Here is a 23,158-nt window from a genome sequence, read left to right as displayed (position 1 = left end):
TATAGGGTTAGGAGATTGACAGTCTTTCCTCTGCCATTAGAGATAATGAATATTTTCACGTTTCTTTGAATGGTTTAGAAAATACTTATTTTTTTTTGATTAGTAAATGCATTAGCATCCCAAATTTATAGCAAGGTCTTGGATCATCAGAAGACATCGCTTATAGTCCTACTTAAAGTTTTATTCATTTCTTATTCAGGTCAAATATATATAACATAAAATTTACTGTTTTATCCATTAGTAAATATGCAGTTCTGTGGTGTTAAGTACCTTCACATTGCTTTGCAACTTTAAAATTTTTAAACAGAAAATAATACCCATTTCTTAATCCTTCAGATTTTTACTTCTTTTCTGTTGATCAACTTTCTTTTTCTTTTAGATGCTGAGGAGTTTTTGGGGGAAGGTTTGCGGAATGAAAATCTCAGTGCTACTGCGAGGAACCACAGAGACCACATTCTACGGGGCTTCCAGCAAGTCAAAACTAGGTTTGTATAAACTGGGTCCATTTCATGTCAGCTTTGAAAGAATTCATAGTCAGTAAAATCTACTTTCATAGTGTATCAATTAACCAGGCAGGACACACTTATCATAGTTCTTTATCCTTGACAGAGACTTAATAAATTTTTTACCGAGTTGAATTGGAGGTAGGCAGGCATGGTTAGTGTAGCTAGCTTACCAAAATAAAAACATTTTCATAATTATGTATCTTATGATAATGAATCTGCTTTTAGCTTTAGATTGTTATGTTCATCTTTATTAAATGTTTTTGCAAAATGTGTGAAAAGCTAAACATTTATTCTTGTCCAAACTACCAAAGGATAGATGTTAGGCAGTTAGAGAGAATTGATTTTTTTAAGTATTATTTTTTAAGATTTTATTTATTTATTTGACAGGCAGAGATCACAAGTAGGCAGAAAGGCCGATGCGGGGCTTGATCCCAGGACCCTGAGCCAAAGGCAAAGGCTATAACCCACTGAGCCACCCAGGCTCCCCGAGAGAATTGAGTTTTGTTATAATTTTTGGTTCTGATTTTACTTCCACAACTCCTTCCCTGATAGAAAGCCTGAACCATACTTATTCAGTTGATTCTTTGACCATATTGGAATGTTTTAGTCTCAGACTGGCTTGGAGTATCATACTCAGTGATTTTTTAAAATAAGAGGTCCTGACCTAATTTGTTCCTTTTAGAATGTGAGCATCTGGCAGATACATATACTTTCTAGGGAGATAAAAAAAAAATAAAAATTTTCTTTTCTTTTTTTTCTTTTTTTTTTAAATTTTCTTTTATAATATATTTCCTGGCCACTTTTTGCTTGAGTCACAGCAACTGAACGAGAATTGGGGATAAGTTGAATGTTATTTTAAGCTTTCTCAAACCTATGGCAATGTGGTTCAGAATGTTTGGACTAAGCACTCTTGGAAAAGAGAGAACATCTTTAGGGTTATGACTGGGATTTAATTTGTGTGTCTGACTGATCTGAGCATCTACTTTAGAAACCTCACTGAAACTCCTTAGAAGCAGGGAATGTTGTCTTTTGGAAGCCAGAATCTATTCCCTCCAGAAATGTGAGACAACCTCACAAGATGCCCTGCTGGATCTTAATCGATCTTTCCTGCTGGCTAATTAAGCGTCACTTTTACTCAGCAACTGGGGACTCTGTAATTATCAGCCTGGGTTGCCCTGAATAATTGAAACAAACAGAATGCAGAAGATGGGAGCTTTTTTCAGAAGTGAGAATATCTGTAATTTTTGGTATGCTGGAAGAGTGTTTAAAACAAACTTCTCCATAATGTTACTTTATCAGTAGATAAATTTAGGCTTACTTGTGCATCTGAAGCCTTAGTAACCCATAGAATTTATTTTCACAAGTTGACCTTTGTATTACAAGATTATTATAAGGATTGCCTGAGGAATAAAGGTGGCATTATTTCAAATTGCATGAAAGGGAGAGGGATGCCCAAAATACAGTTGTGTGATGGTGGTGTTGCTGTATAAATTTGTGATAAGGAATGCAAATGCTACTGCATCTTTATGAACAAATGTACAATGAGGAGGAATTCTTCTTTCTCATATTTGTACCACAGTGTTTGGAAAGGGCTAAACTTCAATCTGAAATTGGTAATAAAAGGTGATTTTTTTTTTTGGTAACTTGTTGTTATCAATTGCATATCACTTATTAAATGCACACGCACACACATGCACACAAAAAGAAGCTGTGTTTGGGGTGGAGAGGCTTCCTTGTTCTCAAAGAACTTGCTGTGTGGTTTGTGGGATAGAATTCAGGAAATAATCAGCAGGAGCTTTAAGAAACATCTGATGGGAGCTTTCTGCTCATTGATTTGTTGCAAGAAAGATGACACTTTATTTAGAATTTCATAATTATCAGATCACGGAGGAAATGAGGAGCCAGAAATTAGATACTGTATCAGAAAATGGAAAAATGAGGCTTTTCTTTGGCAAGCTGTTTGAAATTGCCTTACATCCACCCATTCAATCATCATCCGGTTAATGTAACCCTTGTTTTACTGAATGCTCTTCTTCAGCCATATTGCTTCTGTAGTCCTGTTTATGGCTGGTCAGCATCATATGCTATATGTATTGGTACTGAAAGCTTGTACAGTACCAGCCACATTTACTCTTGTTGTATGACATTGTATCTCATGCCAAAAAGCCAGGTGAGAAAAGAAATTTGGAAGTCATCAAACTTGAGAGTTAAATGTATATGGCAAGTTGCTGTGTAACATGGAAAGAACCACTGAAATTGTTTAAAAAGTTGTATTAAAGCGAGGATATTTTAGGGTTTGGTACTTTTGGGGGATAGGAACCTATCTAAAATTATGATTTGATGCTTCCAGGCTTACTTTGAAGGTAGGTATGAAACCTGAAGCAGGAAATCTGAGAAAGCCAGTCGGTAGATATAAATACTGTGTGTATATACACACACATATATACATTCCCCCTACATACAAACACACAACTTTCTACTCTATCTTTATTATTTTCTTGCTTTAGTTCCTCTAATTCTTTCCTCAAGTTGAGCTGCTTGAGAAGGAAGAGGGTAGACAATAGTGAAAATAGCATGCCTCTGATTCTTGGTAAACTCTGGAGGGTTGGCTGTAATTTTTATGTTGACTCAGAATTCAGTGGTGTTCGCCACGGCTATGGAATTGCCGAAAGTCAAAGCATCTGACTCCATCACAGTTGCTATAATGTGCCGTTTGCCACCTTTCTGTGGTCTAGTGTGACCGACCCCAGGAAATGAGAGTTGTGTCAAGAGTCATGGATGTCCTCCAAGGGCTCCTCAACTTGTACTTTTCAGCACAAGTAGCCTAACTGTTCTCTTTCCTCCCAGACTTAAATAACAAACAAACAAAAATCGTATCTGTATCTCTATCTACATACTAGTTTTTTGTTGTTGTTGTTGTTTTGTGTGTGTGGTTTGTTTGTTTTGTTTTTTTGTTTTTTGTTTTTTGCTTTCATGGATCACCAGTGAAGGATAATGTATTCCATGTAAGGCAAAAAAAAAAAGATGTTAATTCCTATGATTCCAAGGAGGTGAAGCTGTTTTGTAGTATTCCATGTCCTGAGCTGTGATATTCATTGTTCTTCTTCCAATAGCCTCATTTAAACCTTCTCCCTAAAATCTAACAGCTTTCACATTCTGAGTCCAAGTTTTCATTGAGCTCTTCAGAGAAGGATTAGGATGAAAGCCAGGCGCAGGCTCCTCCTGTTTTATTACAGTGGTCACTGCAGGATCAGCGCCAGATGTGGGACACCTGGAATGAAGCAGACAGGAGCGGCCCTTAGACGCTTGATGGCGGCCTCATGCGTTTGCAGAAACAGTTGAGCACTTCTTAAAAGTTTCATTCTGGGGAGGCCATCTGACAGCAAGAATACCTTGAGAGTGGGGGAAGGAATGAAGAAAATAGAATATTTTTATTACTAAGGTAGGGATATATTCTTTCTTGATGGCCTGTTTTGGAACAACTAGTCGTTTATGCTCACTGTTGGAAGTGAAGGCCAGAGCCAATGGAAACAAACTTGGAGTATTGTTTCCTTCTGTGAAACTTAATGGAGCTCCCAAAAGAGACAGGTAGATTTATGGCATATTGAAAGGGAATGAAATCAAGAAATAACTTTCTGTAATAGGATTATGGCACAAACCTGCAAAACCCAGGACGTTTAATGTACAGGCTGAAAGAGTATCTTGAACGTGTCTCATTGTGGGTGGCTAGTGTATAGCTCTGCATGAAACATGATACTTTAATATAAATATCATAAAAACAATTCCGTTTTCTTTGGGAAGTTCAAGTTTTTCTTTCTAGCCTAACATGGATTTAACTTTAAAGCAGGATTTAGCTTAAGAATGTATCATCAGGGACACCTGGGTGGCTCAGTCAGTTGAGGACCCAACTCGATTTTGGCTCAGGTCATGAAGTCAGGGTTGTGAAATTGAGCCCCATGTTGAGCCCCTCATCAGGCCCTGCACTCAGTGTAGGGGAGTCTGCTTGAGATTCTCTCTTCCCTTATTCCCCTACCCTTCCCCCAACCCCTGCTCTCTCTTTTTAAAAAAGAATGTATCAGGGGCGCCTGGGTGACTCAGTGGGTTAAAGCCTCTGCCTTCGGCTCAGGTCATGATCCCATGGTCCTGGGATCGAGCCCCACATCGGACTCTCTGCTCAGCAGGGAGCCTGCTTCCCTTCCTCTCTCTCTGCCTGCCTCTCCACCTACTTGTGATCTCTCTCTGTCAAAAAAAAAAAAAAAGAACGTATCATCAGATGTCTTTGTTTTATAGGAAGAGAGACAAAATGTTAGTCTGACACAACTCTTGGGAGTAAGAGTTTCAAAATAATGTGCTGTAAATATCATTACCATTAATTTCATAAAGGGCTTGACTTTTCATAAGTGCTGGTTATTGAGCTTAAATACCACAAAAGAAAACTCATTCAAATGAAGCATGCTTGAAGAGAACTAAGGTATAATGTGCTATTAGCACATTTGTGTTACTTGTGATTTTAGTTATTTGCTCATAACATCTTTCTGATGTTTCATTCTACCTACACTGGAGTTCCAGTGCCAACTCAGAAAAAGAAAGAGGAGGAGATACTTGTACAATCCATCTAAGTTTCAATGGCTCTGAAAAGACTCAAAAGTCATAGCAAAAATTTGACCATATCTTGAAGGTTAATTATTCATTTCTTCCTTTCTCAATCCTATCCCTGCTTTCCATCCTTAAACCAAGAAAGAAAACAACCCCGCAGCAAATTCAGGGCTATCACTGATCAGCTGTATGCCAAATTCCTGTACTAGTGTTCTGTTATTCAGTGAATGTATGTTGAGAGTTCACAACTGTGTTAAAAGATTTTTGGGGATACACTTATCTGGCAGTGAGGGGTTATATTTAGTGTTCTTTGAGTCTGAAATGCTCTGCAGGAGAGACTGATACGATATTTCCCACTTCTGGTCCCTTGGCTTAACCTGGAAAGGAAGGTCATCTTGGGTTTGGTGCCAGATCCAAGATTAAATTGATCCATTTTTTTTCCCTTTTATACTGGGTTATTGTGATATGAGTGGGCGGAAGCTTCTCCCTTTGGTTATCCTAAAAATTTTTATATAAGTAACTCTGGTATATAATAATATTTTAGTTGTTTTTCATGGTAAATAACAGGTAGGGTTTTTTTTTAAAGACATTTAAAAAAACACAGATGAATAAATTTTATTAACAATTCCAAGTACTGATCTCTTTAAACAGAATAGTATGGTCTATCAAGAGTGAAAGGAATTTTGAAATGTGACCTAGGAGGCAGGCAAGTGACCTTGCACCCTTCAGGTTGGACTAACCCACTAGAATAGTAAGCTGAGCACATTCTTTAGCCATGTAGTTAGGTCACTGAAATTTGCTTTACTCCTGATAGAATTACAGCCATTGTTATCGCTTGAGCACATTCCTATTATCTACTCAATATGGATTTGTCCTGAAAGGTCTCAGAAAATCCTTTGTCAATTTTTTAATACAGGAAGCTTGTCTATTTGTCTATAAAGAGAGGTTCTTATTTCATGCCATGTATCTAAAGATCATTTGTATGAAATCACTGTCTTCATTTTATCGCGATTGCTTTGGTCTTGATTTTAAGTTTCATTTTATCTGGAGTTAGTCTTTTATTCCAGCTCTGCACTATTTCCTCTGCTTATGGAAAGCCACTGTGGGGGAAAAAAATGCCTCCCAGTATTCATCTATTTATGGATTTCCAAGGACCTTGTGGTGTGGAGCCTTCCTGATCGTGGTTTTTCTCTAATTTGCTTGTTTTCTCTTATTTCGGATATAAACCCATCCTGTAGCCACTTCGTGAAACTAGAGCAAAGAGAAAAATATAAGAGCACTGGGTCAGCTGTCAGGAGCCAAACTCTTTGTTCTGATGTTATTTCTATAACCCTGACTTATCGAATTGAAGATTCCCCTAATGATGATCTTACATTTTCTTTGGAAGTTGGGTCCCCCAACATGTTTGCTGGAATTACTTTTTTCCTAAGTGTTACAAAAATAAAAACATTACCAACCAAAGTTTGACAGCTCTATTTGATTTCTTTTATGGTGTTGCTATGATTTTTTTTTAATTGGAAAATGATACAGGAAATTTCATTTCCTTGGGATTTTATTTTATTTCACGATTCTATTGAAAATGAGTTGGGCTTAAAGTGGGTTTTTATAATAGCACCATGTGAATCATTTCTTCTTTGGAAGCCAGATCTTCTCCCCCACTGTGTAGTCTCATCTAGTCTCCCCAAAGTGCAGTGCTAGCAGGGTTGGTAATGAAATGCAGTCCTACTTATCACGCTCAGCAAAGGGCTCAGAGAAGACGGGGGAAAAAAATCAATCCCACAGGAACTTCTCGAGTGCTAGATATCCATATTTAACCCCCATGCATTTAAAATGGAAATGAGATATCTTAGGGTTTTAGTTTTTGATTTACACAAGATGTCACCGCCTCCTTGGCAATGGGAATATTTTACAGACCAACTGCTGACCTGTTTGGGAAGATCTTAGCCTATCGCCCCAGGTCCAATGTAGTTTCTTCATATTTCTTTCAAAACTCTCAGCAGTGTTTTGCAATAGCTTTGATTCTTCAGGCTTCAAAGGATGCCCCTTCCAGAGCCAATCCTCTGAAAGAGAGAGAGAGAGAGGAAAAAAAAAAGGAAGATCAGTGTAGGGGAACAAACAGCTCATAAAGGACAGACAGCTCTCTCCCTGTGGCAGCTCTTACTGTAGTCAGTTATTAGGGAGTTTACAAATCAGTAATACCAGGGCTTCCCAAAGCCAAGAAAACTTCAATTTGATGTTAGTACTTTGTTGCCAAATTTGTTCCTAAGGTCACCTAGTCTTCAAAAGTCCAGCTTCAGATTGTTGTATTGTAGATACAATGTGGTTTATTTAAGATGTATTATTATTTAATGCTCCAACTCAAGTGCCCTCTTGAGTTTGTAAGCCTTGTTGAGGTTCTCATCATAATTTACAGAAAACTCTATGTCCACATAATCTCCAGTTAGCTATTTCTCTAAGTTATATTAGTGAGTGTCTCTCTCTCATTTGTGAATTCTGCCATAACCCACAAGGTCCATTTTGCATTTTAGTAACTGACACTAGAAAGTGTCTATTGAGTGTCCTTGTGCTTTTGTTGGTGAGAGATCTGGAATATAAGAAATTACTCAAATTAATAGAATTAATAAAAGATTAGGATTTAGGAATTTTAATTGGTTGTTTAGTTCACTTAGCTAAGCCAGTACAAAAAGTGAATTGGCATATTTCAAAAGATTATTGTTATAAAGAACTGTAACAAATACTGAAGTTTAGTCAATTATATATGCATACTAAAATGATTATGGATGGAGTATATACTCATGTCTAATGTCTTCTAATTTATTTTGGAATGCATCAAAAAAAGGGATGGGTGGATGGATGGATGAGTGCATAGTTACATGGATGGATGGACGGAACAATGGATGGATGGATATGTGATAAAGCAAATATAACAAAATGTGAATCATAGAGGCTAAGCTGTAGGTATATATGGAGTTCTTTCCATTTTTATGCCTATTAGAAAATTTTCTTAATAAATGTTGCAAAAATATTTTTTGTTTGACTTCACATTTCAAAAACCATGGGTTTCATTTACTGTGGTTTCAGAAAACCATAGACTTCCTCAATTTGTAAATCTAATAAACATATTTGGGTTTTCTTTTCTTTAAGATTTTATTTAGTTATTTGACAGAGAGACACGGTGAGAGAGGGAACATAAGCAGGGGGAATGGGAGAGGGAGAAAGCAGCCTTCTTGCCAAGCAGGGAGCCTGATGTGGGGCTCGATACCAGGACTCTGGGATTATGACCTGAACCAAAGGCAGGCGCCTAACGACTGAGCCACCCAGGCACCCTATTTGGGCTTTTTTTTCTTTTTTTAAAGATTTTATTTATTTATTTATTTGAGAGAGAGACAATGAGAGAGAACATGAGCAAGGAGAAGGTCAGAGAGAGAAGCAGACTCCCCGTGGAGCTGGGAGCCCGATGCGGGACTCAATCCCAGGACTCCGGGATCATGACCTGAGCCGAAGGCAGTCGTCCAACCAACTGAGCCACCCAGGTGTCCCCTTATTTGGGGTTTTTAAGGGTGGTAATTTTTCTAGGAATAACATTATTTTTGTTACTTTAAGTGAACTAAAGGATAATCTTCCAGTTTGTTATTCTTGCTATAACTAGCTAACTTTTATACTTCTTTAAAACTTCTAGGCCAGCAATTATGGAGTGCTGAAATTCAATTCAAGCATTCTGCCCAGGAGATTCTGAAATTTTGATTTTTTTTTTTTAAGGAAAAGCAATTTCTGACTTTTCTCATAAATTTGATAAAAGGAAAGCTAATATGAGATTGGTAGTCCAGTAGGAGATGGAACTCAATTTTACATTTTTAAAATCACTTTATGGTATTAAAAATGACAGAGGTTAGAAACAAAGCTCTTATTCTTTTATTGAACTAGAATTGAAAGTGGCAGAAAATCATTTTGGCCCTAGTGCAGTAAATGTTATCACTAAAACATGTTCAGGGGATATTAGGATAGTCTCTCAAGCACTGGAGACAAAAGTTCACAGAACAAGAACTGATTTTTCTGTCCTTATCTTGAAATTATTAGATGTACAGGAGATGAAAGTATCTTAGCTCTAAGAAGACAGGGAATGGAGTATGTGTTGAAAATGATAATGTCTCCATTCTGGAGAGAGGTGAAATGGAGAGTGTGTGGTGGAATGGGCGCCTCAGCAGTGACAGGCATGATGGAGGGAGTCCATGGGGCTGGGGAGCCAGCACCTGAACCAGTCCCAGGACTGGGGATTCCAGAACCAGAAATAATTATACTTAATGCAAAATTGTGACCTGATGATGAAATGAAAAGCCAGGGGTTTTATTCATTAAAAGAAGAACTGTTTGAAGACTTGTTTAACGGGGAGTTTAAACTGGAGCTGTCAGCAGCTACTTTATTTTTGAGAACCTGTTAGGAGAGAAATTTTAAGTCCATGTGGGAAAAACCAATCATTTTTGAGTGTGCAGTGTGATTATTCTTCAGAATTTTGTGTAAATGGAGCAGGTTGGTAGGCATATGTTTGCTGATCCTACAATGATTAAAATTCAGAATAAGTAAAGCTCTTGTGAAATTGAGTTTTCAGGTTCCAGCTAGTGTTCTATACTGCCATATGGCATAACTAGAATTAATTGCTGTTCCCAGTCTCTTATTCTTTTACTGAATATCTAGGTGCCCTGTTTGAAATATTAGAGGTTCCACAGAAGTATTTAATCACATGAGATAGATGTTTGACATGTTCACGAAAGCAGTGTGTGTAGCTAATAGTTGCTTGGGAGAAAAAGCCCTTTGTGAGGTTTTCTATCCCCTCCCCACCTTTTTATTAGAAAAATGCATGGGTAGGAGAATTAGCAAGGAAAAGAGGGAAGCTTCTCAGGACTTCACAGGTCAGTGTAGATAGAAAAGGTGAAGCAAAGTCTCTTTTTGCTAGAGTCTTTAGCTCCTTGGTAACCCAAGTGTGTCCCATGGGCCAGCAACATGAGCATCACCTGGAAACTTGTTAGATATGTAAAATCTCAGGCTCCATTGAATCAGATCTACTGAGTCACAATCTGCATTTCCATACAATCCCAAGGTTATTCATGTTTGAGAAGCACTGCTCCAACACACTTTTAATTTCGTTTCAAATTCAGTTTCTCAGAACTCAGAGTACATATTTTGGGAGATTATTAACTCCTTAAAGGCATGGATGATCTATGTTAATTAAAAAAAAAAGGTCTAGGGCACCTGGGTGGCTCAGTGGGTTAAGCCTCTGCCTTTAGCTCAGGTCATGATCTCAGGGTCCTGGGATTGAGCCCCGCATCGGGCTCTCTGCTCAGCAGGGAGCCTGCTTCCCCCCACTCTCTCTGCCGGCCTCTCTGCCTACTTGTGATCTCTGCCTGTCAAATAAATAAATAAAATCTTTTTAAAGAAAAAAAAATGGTCTAGCAAGGTGTTGGCATGTAGTATGAACTCAGTAATGTTGAGTCCAATGAATGGGGGTGGGGAGACTGTTATAACCAAAAACTGAGTTTTGGGGTCCTAGGCTAAAACTTAAAACAAGAGACCCTCTTATTAGGACATTTACTATTTGGTAGCTGGCCCCACATATTCTTTTCCAAAGATAGGATGCTTTCTTTTTGCCAAGTGTTGGGGGTACAGGACCTTTGCAGACATGGTTCCCATTTCCTCATGTATCTCCTGTGATAGCATCTCTCTAACATTCTGTGAGAAAAAAGTGACAGCTGACCCTACACTGGCATTCCGCAGAGCGTGGATGCCAGTCATTGCCACCATTGCTGTATGCTGTCACCAGCCCTCTGCTTCTGGTCATCCCCCTCCCTACTTAGTTTGGCATGTCTTTGTCTCTGCCATCTCTCATCGCTCCTGAGGACTTCTCCTCTAGCCCTTTCCCCTGTGTTTCTTAGGATCCATGTCTTCTTATAATCAAACTGCACCACATCCTCAACCACTTTGCTCCATCTCTGCCTTCGGAACACTCAGCTCTGCCGCAGGACAGTTTTGCTTGTAGTCATCTTAGGTAGAATGTGCTTCCTTTCTGGAAGTGCTGTCGGCATTCTAGCTCCTTGCTGCCGCGTCTAAACTTTTCCCATTCGATCCTAAACCTTTTGAGATGTGGCTACATGGCTTTACAGTTTTCTGCCCCTCTGTTATCTTTTGTTTTTAAATTTTATTTATTTATTTGAGATAGAGTGAGAAAGAGCACAAGCCAGGGGACTGAGGGAGAGGGGAGAAGCAGTCTCCCCACTGAGCAGGGAGCCCGATGCGGGGCTCCATCCCAGGACCCTGAGATCATGAGCTAAGCTGAAGGCAGACACTTAACTGACTAAGCCACCCAGGTGCCCTCCCTCTATTGGCTTTTGAGATCACGCTCCTCCTCATGCTATTTGAGGACTAAAGCAATGCCTCACAGTGACCGTCTTTCCTCCTTTGTTATCACTATGCCCTAGGACTCTCTCTTTATTAAATTTAGTTTCCTTCCCCTGTTACAACTCTTCATCATAGAAATATGCTCAAATCTCTCCTAATATATATATTTTTAGATTTTATTTATTTGAGAGAGAGAGCATGAGTGGGGGAGGAGCAGAGTGAGAGGCAGAGTCCACACTGAGCTTGGAGCCCAGTGCAGGGCTCGATCCCACAACCCTGAGATCATGACCTGAACCAAAATCAAGAGTGAGTCGCTTAACCAACTGAGAGACCCAGGCATCCCAAATCTCTCCTAATAGTAAGAAAAATATTATATCCTACACAGTGATTCCCTTTCTAGCGACTATTCTGTAGCCTTTTTTTTTTTTTTTTTTTTTTTTTTTTTTTTTTAATCCTTAACAGACAGAAGGCTAGATTAGCCATTTCTGGTTTCCTCTTCTCTGGTCACTCCTCATTCTTCCATGATCTGGCTTCTGCTCTTATCAATTAGAGAGTTACCAGTAACTCTCCAATTGTCACCTCCAGGGGACCTTTTCCACTTACCTGGTCTCCCTGTGGCATCTGACATTATTGATAGCTTCCTTTTCCTCAAAAAGTTTAAAACAAACAAACAAACAAACAAACAAACCCAACTCTCTTTCTGTTCATTCTATGATAATAATAGTCCCTCCTGGTTTTCCTTCTTCCTTGCATTTATACATTCTTTCTTTTTCCCCCAAGCTCGTGCTTGGTCTCATTTTTCTGCCCTGTTCCTTGAGCCTTGCCCCTCAGGCTTGTCTCTGTCCTCACCACATTCTCAGGCGGTTGGTCCCATCACAACTCTACAACCTCCTCTCCGGCTCCACAGCTCAGAGGCAGTCCTCTGGGCATGGCTTCAGACAGCATACCGGAGAGCTCCTCTTGGGTGTCAGAGATCTCAGTGTTCACAAAGCTGGGCAGACTCTGCTGGATGTGTCCCCAGTAGGCACTCTCCATTCTTCCTTGACGACAGAACCCTACCAGCCTGGGGATGAGTCATGGTTTGGAAGCCACGACAGACTTCTGTTAGCCTCTTGCAGGGAGACGGCAGTACTCCCTTGAATGCAGTAGCCGCCTTAAGATACGACTCCATTCTATGGCGTTAGAGCAGAAACACCACAGTAGTCTAGACCCTTCATGCCACTGTTGGGCCCCTACATCAACCCTGGAATCAGCTGTCTCCAGACCTGTTTTAAAAGAAAAATAAGCTTTATTTAAGCCCATGTCATTGGGTGTTCCGTTACTTATAGTCAGAAAAATGCTGAGTGTTGACTGTCCAGAACTGATCCTGCTTAGCCCTAACCCCTAACTCTGCTTTCCCTAGGCCCAGGCCCCCAACGCAGAATCATGGGTGCCCTTCCTGGCTTCTTTGTCTTTACTCCCCAAGCCATCAACAAGCCTATTGATTCTTTATCCTAAATCTGTCTTCTCCTCTCCCTTTGTCACTGGCTAAACTGCTGCCTCCATAAAGTCTTACTCAGGGTATTGCAAAATTCTCCTTTCTGGTTCTCTTTCTCAAGTTTCTCCCTGTTCCAGTTTATTCTGCTCCTCCATTCTGTTGACAGGCAAACCTAAAAATAAATAAATAATTTAATCATGCATGTTATAGAAGATTCATTGACGTGGAACGATAAGATATACTATAAATGAAAATGTAGGTTAAATATATATGTAAAAACCTCAGAGAAAAATGTCTCCAGAAAACCCACCAAAATTTTTTTTTAAGTTCATGTGTATAAGTACTCTCTATACCTAACGTGGGGCTTGAACCCCTGACCCCCCAGATCAGGAGCCACATGCTCTTCCAGTTGAGGCAGCCAGGCGCCCTGCCCCCACCAAAATATTAATGATGATAATCTCTGGCAAGTGGAGCTTGAGTAATTTTTAATTTCTCCTTTTTGTTTATTTGTATTTTCTAGCTCTGCAGTGATTATATATTTAATCCTAAGTCATTGAGGTCAGAGCCCTTCCTGTTTAAAAAGGGACAGAGATTAAATAGTGAAAGCATATTTGGTTTCCAGGTGGGTAAAGAGTTGGAACGGAGGGGAAAGGAGATGTAGAAAGAAGAAACTAGGCTCTAATTTTGTTGTGAAGCATTGGGTCACTCCTGTGCAAATAAACAGCTGTGTGTGAGGTGTTTTACTCTGTGCCAAACATACACACTCATAAATGCACATGAAAGCCATATGAAATACAGCAGTCCTTGGAGTAATTTATGATGATTTTGTTAAAATATGTATTTTTTTTAAATAAAGGAAGTTCACTCTCAAGGTCTTCATTAGATGAGGTATCACTGACTGAGAACAACTTTCATTTCTTAGATATTATCCTTTTGAGCTGCACTGAACTGACACAGGCTGAATCCTTCATTAGAAAAGGATTATCTACACTCTGTGTGACTATCTAATAAAATATTTGTGTTTGTGGGACTAGTTTCCCGAAGCGATGGTGCTTGAGTAAACCATTCACTTCCTCCTTCTCAAAACATCAGTCATCATGATTGATTTTTATGTTGGTCATAAAGAGAAACGGAATCACCTAAGTGCAGGGTGAGGATTACAAACCGGAAGAAGTTAATTTACTCAATAAATATGTGTTGGCTATTTGTTTACTCTTTGTTGGGCATCATGCCAGGCAATCAAGAGTGTCACATATCATATAGCCCTGTTTTTCAAGAAGTTATCGGGCCACTGAGCCGTCAGGCTCATGGAGTCTGCATGGAGCCAGCATGGAGACCACTGCTCACAGATGCCTTCTCTAGAAGGTCTGAGATGTCTGGTTCCCATTTGTTACATACCTTTTCACCATTTAGAAATGTATTTAGGCTCAACAGCTTCTTTTTTTTTTTTTTTTAAAGATTTTATTTATTTATTTGTCAGAGATAGAGCGCGAGCGAAAGCGAGCACAGGCAGACAGAGTGGAAGGCAGAGTCAGAGGGAGAAGCAGGCTCCCCGTGGAGCAAGGAGCCCGATGTGGGACTCGATCCCAGGACGCTGGGATCATGACCTGAGCTGAAGGCAGCTGCTTAACCAACTGAGCCACCCAGGCGTCCCTCAACAGCTTCTTTTAAAATACAAATTCACCTGGAGGGTTAAGAGACTTCTGGGTGTACATTAACTGTGTTGAATGGTTTTCTTCTAATTTTTGGTTAAGATGAGAGTGCTGAGGGGCCACCTGGGTGGCTCAGTGGGTTAAAGCCTCTGCTTTCAGCTCAGGTCATGATCCCAGGGTCCTGGGATCGAGCCCTGCATTGAGCTCTCTGCTCAGCAGGGAGACTGCTTCCTCCCTTTCTCTCTGCCTGCCTCTCTGCCTACTTGTGATCTCTGTCTGTCAAATAAATAAATAAAATCTTAAAAAAGATGAGAGTGCTGAGGAAATTCAGTGGCCAGACTTGTTGAACCTCTGTTGTGGGTGATGAACCGTGTTAGGTACATTGATGTTGGTCAGGGTAACATAGGGCCCTTTTCCTTGGGAAGTATGAGGGCTTTGGAGACTCTCACATTTGCAATTTAAGAATGACAGTTAACAGCCAACATTCACCACACACGTACTATATGCCAGCCCCATTGTCAAGGGCTTTATACACATTATCTCATTTGATCTGCGTACATGAGATGGATATCAATGAGAAAGATCAGATGAGAAAACCGAGGTTCAGAGAGGTAACCAATGTGCTCAAGGTTACACAAATGTTAGATTCTGGAATTTGGATGAACCCAGGCAGTAGGACTATTAGGTCACCACTCTTCTGAGGCTCAATTTCTTCATAAAAAGTGAATAATAGCACTTAACTGATTCAACAAATGTTTATTGAGCAAATGCTATATGCAGAACATTTTTGTGGTGAATATGACACAGGTTCCAGTCCTCTTGTAACTTATTTTTGAGCAGGATAAATCAAATAATTATATGATACATCCACTTTGTAGGATTTCTGTTATGCATATAACATATGCATACTTAGTATAATCCATGTTACTTGATTAGATACTCCCCAAAATATTCCCAAGAAACTTAAAACCCAATGGGAAAGGTAAAAAAGCCCTCACAAATAACTATATCTCAATATATATTGTGGCTAAAGCTTTAGAAGAGGTACACATAGATTGTGCTGTGAAATCCCAGTGAAAGGAGTCACTTCTGGCTGGTGGGCTATGAGAAGCCTTCAGGGCTGTGAGATGGCATCATGACTTGGCTTTGGGTTGAAAGGGATGGGTTTTTGGTGAGATACATTGTACCCCAAAATAGCAGAAACAAAGATACAGAGAGGATAAGGTTAGCCATATTTGGGAACCAAAGGATGATTCCATTTACTAGGTATAAGGAAGAAATGGGAGAGATAAGCTGAAAAAGATAGGATGGAACCAAATTATGGAAACGAGAGTTTGACTGAATTTTGGAGGGACGATAGGTAATTTGGGGAAGGACAGCTCAGGGCAAGGATGTGCAAGCTGATACTTTAGTAGAGAGTCATGGATAACACGTAAATCCTTGGCACCTGGGCAGTCTTTGGCCACTGGGAGACCAGAGATTGTTGTAAAGGCAGAGAGGGTAAGAATGTCAAAGTTTGCCTGTGTTTCCTATGCCCAGAGAAGAAGACATACCATTTCTCCCTCTCATTATCTTTTGCTTTGAGGACACCAACCTCATGTTTATATTCACATTTTGATAGCTGGGTTTGGCTTATTATGGGCTTAACAAGCATTTATGGATAGCTGGGAAACCTAACCACTTCTCTGAGAAGGTTATTTAGAATGTATTCTAAATAGCCAACTTTATGCTTCAACTTTTGAAATGTGATTGAAGGATTGTATTTACTATACTTTAAATGAAGGATTGTATTTAATATACTTTAAATGAAGGATTGTATTTACTATACTTTAGATCTGTTAACAAGACTTAATAGGTTTTTGAAGCTGGCCCAGAAAACTTAACACTGTTACTTTGTTTCATTAGAAAAATGCATTCCAAGGTCCAAACAACTGGAAATGGGACACAGTCTATGCTTGAACTGGGGACTAACTGTCTAGAATTTTCTTAACAGACAGCTGTTAGCAAAATACCCATTTCCTTCAGATTGTTTTCCAAATTTGCCCCATCATATGGATTACCTGAGGATCTTGTTAAAAATACAGATTTCTAGGTCTCTTACCTAGATGCTAATTTACCAGGTTTGGCGTGATCAATAAGGACTCCAGGAGATTCTTAAAATCAGGCAAGTATATGTAAAAATCTTCATCAGAAGACTTCCTCTTTTTTTTTTTTTAAAGGTACAAAGATACTACTTTTGTTTTCAAATGAATTTGAATAGTGGAGAGGGAGGATGGAGGATTTGACTGGTAAATATGAATTGAGGCTGTTAGTTGGATGGTGAGGTGGGTCCCCCAGTATGATTGGGGATAACTGACGGGAAAATTTTACTGGCAAAGCTTAGGACCAGCAAGTAACTGACAATATTTCAACCCAACTGGATTGTAGGGTGAGGGATAGGGATATGGTCAGCAGCAAATGGCTTTGGTCCTTCCCTTGGCCTGATGTTTGCCTGCAACCTTTTTGCTTCCTGGTGGCCTGGCAACATGGGGAGACATTTCCTGATGCTGGAGAATCCCTTGAAGAACAACAGAACCAAAGTCCTGGCCCCACGATGGGTCAGGAAGTCCTGGGATTGAATAGTTGATTATAGTTGAACTGCTGGTGACCCCCGACCTGTTTTGATACAGCCGTAGAACTGATCACATAGTCATTGGCCTTTAAATCAAAGTAGTTTAATTTTTTATGATTCAGATAATTAGGTACCTCTTGTAGGGGCTTAATATGACTGCTGTAGATACTATTCAAAGAAATAAATGGCCAAGAATGATATTTTAGTATAGAATCTTATACAATTAGGAAAAATCTTGAGGGCAAAACTGACACAATTTAAAAGTGATTTCTGAATTTCTATGTACATCTCAGTTCCTAACTGGAAAAATGCGTATACATAAGGATATGAAGTTTTAAAAAAATATCTGTAATTCATTGTAGCTCTTGGAGGGGTTAGCAGCAGAAGCCTGCCTTCTTGATTCTATTTTTATATATTTATTCAGTTTTAGAGCAGAATGAATGAGTGAAATAATATTATGTCTTTAATTAGGAGTCTGTTGTTATTTTTCAATTAATCTGTGTCAGTAGCTCTAGCATTTGTATTAAATCATTTTCTTCATGAAAGCTTTTAATGAAGAAACAAATTGATTGTATTTATATATTGGATTCTTGCCACTACAATGTGTATTCGGTCGTGTCTTTTGAAGTATAGTTTTGCTAGTCATATTGTGGTTATTCTTTGAAACTAGTTTTTTGCGGGGGGCGATTCTTCATTTGGATGGAGGTTTTAATTTAACAAGGGTTTCTTATTTTTTTCTTTCTTTTCCTTTTCTTCTCCTCTTTTAATTCTCATTCTGTTTTACCCTCTTGTCTTTGTGTGAGTAATTAAGAGGAAAATGAAAGTTTCTTTCCCCATTTTCTTTGGGATAAAATCCACACCTCATGGTGTTACCTGGAGAGCCTTGCCCGCTGTCTGCATCTCCAGCCTTGTCTCTGACCCCTCTCTGAAATGCACTCTGTGCTGCACTCATGCTGAACTCAGACAGCCCTTCTGTTTCTCAAGTCCATTCATTTTCTTAGCAAGCATTTATTGAGCACAGGCTCTGTGCCACTGCCCCTTGAGGGCCCAGTGATGTAGAGAGACAAGAGGATTGTGGTGCAGTGTTATAGGTGCTGCTGAAAGGTGTGCACAGAGGGGCCATGGGAGCACATTACACAGGGGACAGAGCTGAGCCTCAAAGGTTCACTGGGAGAAGAAGGGATACAATGGAGAAAGTGTGCTGGCAGAGAGAGCGGAGACATGTGAAAGCAGCAGTGTGAACGGAGCAGGAGAGTGAGGACCTGGAGGCAGGGGCTGGAGTAAGCCTCTGCAGGGCTTTAAGCAGGGCAGTGACAAGACTGGGTTTGCACTTTAGGTCATTAGAGTAACGATGGTGCTAATGACAGAAGAGCTGACATTAACTGAAGGCCTGCCAGGTGCTGGGCCTGGTGCTCAGTTCTTCATGTGCATTGGCTCAGTTAATCCTCCAAAAAAACACACGAGGCAGGTGTAGTTATTATTTATATTTTTAAGGTGAAACCGGGGGGGGGGGGGGGGGGGATGGGTAAACTGGGGGAAGGAGAGTGGGAGATAGAGGCTCCCATTTATGGAATGGATAAGTCATAGGAATAAAAGGTACAACACAAGGAATATAGTCAATGATATTGTAACAGCAGTGCATGGTGACAGGTGGTAGCTGCACTCCTGGTGAGCACAGTGTAATATGTAAACTTGTGGGATCACTATGTTGCACACCTGAAACTAACTTAACATGGCATGTCAACTATACTTTGATTTAAAAAAAAAAAAAATGAGGAGACTGAGGCTGCCGCCAAAGTTTGCAGCCTAGAAGACGGAAGAGCTGGGACTCCAACCCAGATATGTCTGCAAAGCCATTGCTCACCACTGTTCTTCCTTCTCCATCAACCCTGAGGAGAATGGGTCAGAGAGGAGCAGGGTGGCAGGTGATCGTGTGAACATCAATCTGGGTCAGGCATTCTGAAGGCTTGAAAGAATTCAGTGCCTGTAGGGATGGAGAAGAGGTAGATTTAAAAGATATCAGGGGAGTAGAATGTCCAGGTCTTGGTGATTGATGGGTTGTATGTAGTCATAGAGAAAGAGATGAAGGGGCAGTCCCCATGTTTCAACTGGGTTCATGAAGATGTCAACCATTGAAAGAGGGAGCACGAGATAGGAGAGATTTGGGACTGGTGGGACAGAGGATAGTCCTGGAAGAGAAGAGCAGAATAATGCTGTCCCCTGTTTCTTACTGATTGTTGAAAGTCTCTAATATGTACAGATACAATAGTCAAGTCTTGGGCCGCTGGATTTTTTTCCCCCTCAGCCTGAGCACCAGGACATGTCCTCCAGTGCACTCTTACTCTTCTGTACTTTTATCTCCCAAGACTAGGAGAATCCTAACCTCAGATCAATTCAACTGTCCACATCTCTGCTCTTGTATTTGGGCAGCCACTCAGTGCTGAAGAAAAATGACATAGTCAGAGTGCCTCTACTGTAAGGCTTGGTCTCCCACCTCAGTTGAGCCCTTAATGATACCTGACAGTGACCTTACATGACCCTAGTAGCAGCCTTTCTAATGTTCCTCTTCCCCCCATCCCCTCCCCAATCCTTAGCAGATTTATATTACCCTTACATGACATTATCACCTGCTTCACAAGATAAAACTGGCTTTAAGGTTGGAACTCACTCAGAATCTTCCCTATCCCTTCCTCAAACATGTCACCTGCTCTGTCAAACATGTCACCTCTGTCACCTGCTCTGACCCACTGGCTGGCCACTCTGCATCCTGGACCTGGCCTCTCAGTGACCCTCCCCTCCCCTGCCAGGCATCTTCCTTTATCTGATCCCAGATCCTCCCTCAGCAGCCCTTATCTGCAGGCAGTCAGACAGCTTCTGGCATTAGCCAGACCTGAGTTCTTCTGGCCCTGGTTTTTTTACCTTGTGTGTGTTTTGTGCCAATTCTATCAGTTCGGCACAGTTTGACTGCTCCAGCCCAACTGGCCCACAGTTGGGGCTTTCCATGCTCTCAGTCCCTAACAGAGTATCTGCAAGTAGTAGAGATTTATTAATGTCTGAGAGAGGGAATGCAGTCTTCATAACTTGAGATATAGATGGTATGCTGGCATGTTAATGTTGAGAAATCCACTCTGCCTCGATGAGCTCTGAGAACTAATCCAGCCTAAATATTTTTTGTGTAACATTTGTTCTCAGGTGGATAATGTAACCATGTTCATAATAAGGGAAATACCAAAGGAATTTTCAAGTGACTATCATGTTTTTGAACCTGCCTGCCCAAGATAAACTGTGGTAGCTTCACAATGTGGACTTCTAAACGTCTATGGCGCAATCATGTAACCTCTCCATACTTCATTTTCTCATCTGGAAAGTGATGGGCTGGATTAAATGACCTTCAGTGACCTTCCAGCTGTAAAATTCAATGACTAGAGGGTCCACAGTCACAGTGTCATGCATATGTCAGTTATTCATGAATCAGATAACTAGGAGTCTTGGTGGTCCAAGAGTAGCTATTAACCTGAAGCGAGCAAAAAATAAAACAAAAGGAGGTTCCAAGCATCAGCAGAGACAGAAGTGACAGGATAACAGCCAAAGATACTGCAGTTTAAAATATGGTAATCAGCTGGAGTTCTTTGTATATAAGTGCTGCCTTTTCTCTCCCATACACATTTGTAACCAAAAGATATCTCTGATTTTCCTCTTGTTGCTCTGTTCCCAGCCCACGTCCACGTGTGTTATCAAATCTCTTGTCTCTCTTTTTGAGCTCCAGTAAACGGCCTCTCGGGTTGTCTCCCTTCCACCCAGTCTGCGTATTTCTGTTTGTTTGATCACAGTGGATATCATTTCCTATCCTTATAACAAGCAGCCAACCAACCAATCCTTCAGATGCTCTCCTTTATCTACAGAAAGAAAAAAACAAATCTCAACTCTTAGGGTCTTCTATTTTGTCACAACGTACCTGGCTGGAATTTTTCTTTAATAGTTCATTGAGTTCTAATTGGTTGCCTATTACATGCAGAGAGTATGGGAATTATATAGACATTCAACCACAATTTGCAGTCTTGATGCTTGGACATAGGGGAAGGAATATTTGAATGCAAGTTTTCAGTATTGGGGTGAAAGACCATAATCATTGACCAATTGAGAAAAGCACCCAGATTTCTTGCTGTTGGTATCCAGGGTGGATGTTGGATTAAGCATAGCAGGGATTTTATGTAGTGAAAGTGTTGCAGAAAACTCCAGTGATAAGTAAGGTCTTATTTCTTTTATTTCTTTTTTATGGTCTGGGAACAGAGTTCTGAAAAAAATCAATACTGTCAACATTAGATAATGTTGCTTGTTTATTACTTAATAAAAGTTTAATTGTGACCATTTCATAAGTAGGAGAATATTGTGTTGTCTTCCAGGGTGGGTTTCTAAAACTTGTGGGTATAGACTCAAGACCACAGACATATTACACCCAAAGAAAGAACCTAGGAACTTCTTGTGGCAGGTCCTTCTATAATCTGAGTTATGTGCTTGTCTGTTATTTGTTATTTCCTATCTTAGATTGACATCTGTTGACGTATAAATAGCTCGTTTAGATTGTAAGCTGCTTGTAGGCAGATACTAGGTCCTGTCCTTTTGATGCATTAAAGGTACGGGACTAGAGGGGGCACCAGCTCCCCTCCAGAGGCCTTCCCATCCCTGCCTGTTGCTGAGGCTGACGCCCAGGACCCTAGGTCCCAGCCTCTAATGCCTCCACCAGGGACTTCCACCAGATGGTGCTCTTTTCCCATTTCTGTTCTTGGGTGTCATGGGTGGTATGACCCTTTGCCACTTGCCCATTTTTCTGAAATGGAGCATAGCTCCTAGAAAGATTTGAAATCAAGTGAATCTTCCAAAGTAAGAAAAGAAGTTATAGGAAGTATCTACAGGGTACAGATTATTAGCATTGTTCAGAAAAGCCATTTCCTTGGGGCATGTATCAGTCTCTACCATGTGGCTCACTGATCAAGGTCAATTGCAAGGGGTTTTCCTAGTGTTAGCAACTTGCTGTTGAAAGCCCTGCTCAATGAGGTTTCCATTTGAATTCCATTTTTAATATCAGCATAGCACTTCATTCTTTGCCATCCGTTTTGAGATAGTATTACCAAGAGATGGTCAAGAGCAAAATAGAAGTCATCTCTGGATAGCGAGTAGTGCAGACAGCCTATTCATGTAGGAAGCACCACTGTTTTGGTACAAAAACCAAAGTTCAAATTTATATCCTTGAGTCATCAAGAAGAGATTTGATTTTGTTTAGCAGGTGGTTTAACGAGGCAGAGAATGTATGATGTGTTTTAAATTTCCATAAGTCACAGGTAGAATAACATGTTTAATATTTTAGTTGCAAAAAAATTCATTTAGATCTTCTAGATTTATAACATTACAGATGTTGGCCTTTGTGGGTAGCTAGTTTTATAATGCCATTACAGTCTTATTCATCTAATCCAGAGGGTCTTATCATTTTGGAGGGGAAGAGTTATTGGCATTTTTTGGAATCTAATGAGGTTTATGGACTCTTCTTCAAGGAAAAGAAAACATGGGTTGCTTTCTACCCACGATTTTTAGGAGTTCATGAGTCTTCTAAAGCTCAACTGTGAACTCTAAGTTAAAGATGTCTGATCTAACTACTTTCTAATACTAAGCTGTCTGGCAATAATTGATTTGTTTTCTATATTGCAGTCAATAGAAAAGCAGGTACTGTGGGATTTAAGAGCTTGAGCTCTGGAACCAAGGTGACCTGGATACAAATCTGGGTTCTGCTGTTTAATAGCTATGTGGTTGTGGTCAAGTTGGTTGACCTTCCTGAGTTTCAATTTCCTAATCCGAAAAATGGGAATAATAATAGTCCTGATCTCATAGGGTTGTGATGAAGATTAAATAAAATAATACATATAAAACATAT

General features: G+C 40.1%; 1 protein-coding gene across 1 annotated transcript in view; it reads left to right on the top strand.

The window, feature by feature from the left end:
- Nucleotides 1-23,158, top strand: part of SKAP1 (src kinase associated phosphoprotein 1) — a 281,368-nt gene that overhangs the window by 33,806 nt on the left and 224,404 nt on the right. Inside the window, exon 2 of the mRNA XM_059380247.1 lies at nucleotides 380-485. Coding sequence (XP_059236230.1) covers nucleotides 380-485 — 106 coding nt within the window. The remainder of the gene's footprint in view (nucleotides 1-379; nucleotides 486-23,158) is intronic.

Source organism: Mustela nigripes, chromosome 16 (genome assembly GCF_022355385.1).
Source record: "Mustela nigripes isolate SB6536 chromosome 16, MUSNIG.SB6536, whole genome shotgun sequence".
Lineage (NCBI taxonomy): Eukaryota > Metazoa > Chordata > Mammalia > Carnivora > Mustelidae > Mustela > Mustela nigripes.
This window is presented reverse-complemented; position numbering and strand designations above follow the sequence as displayed.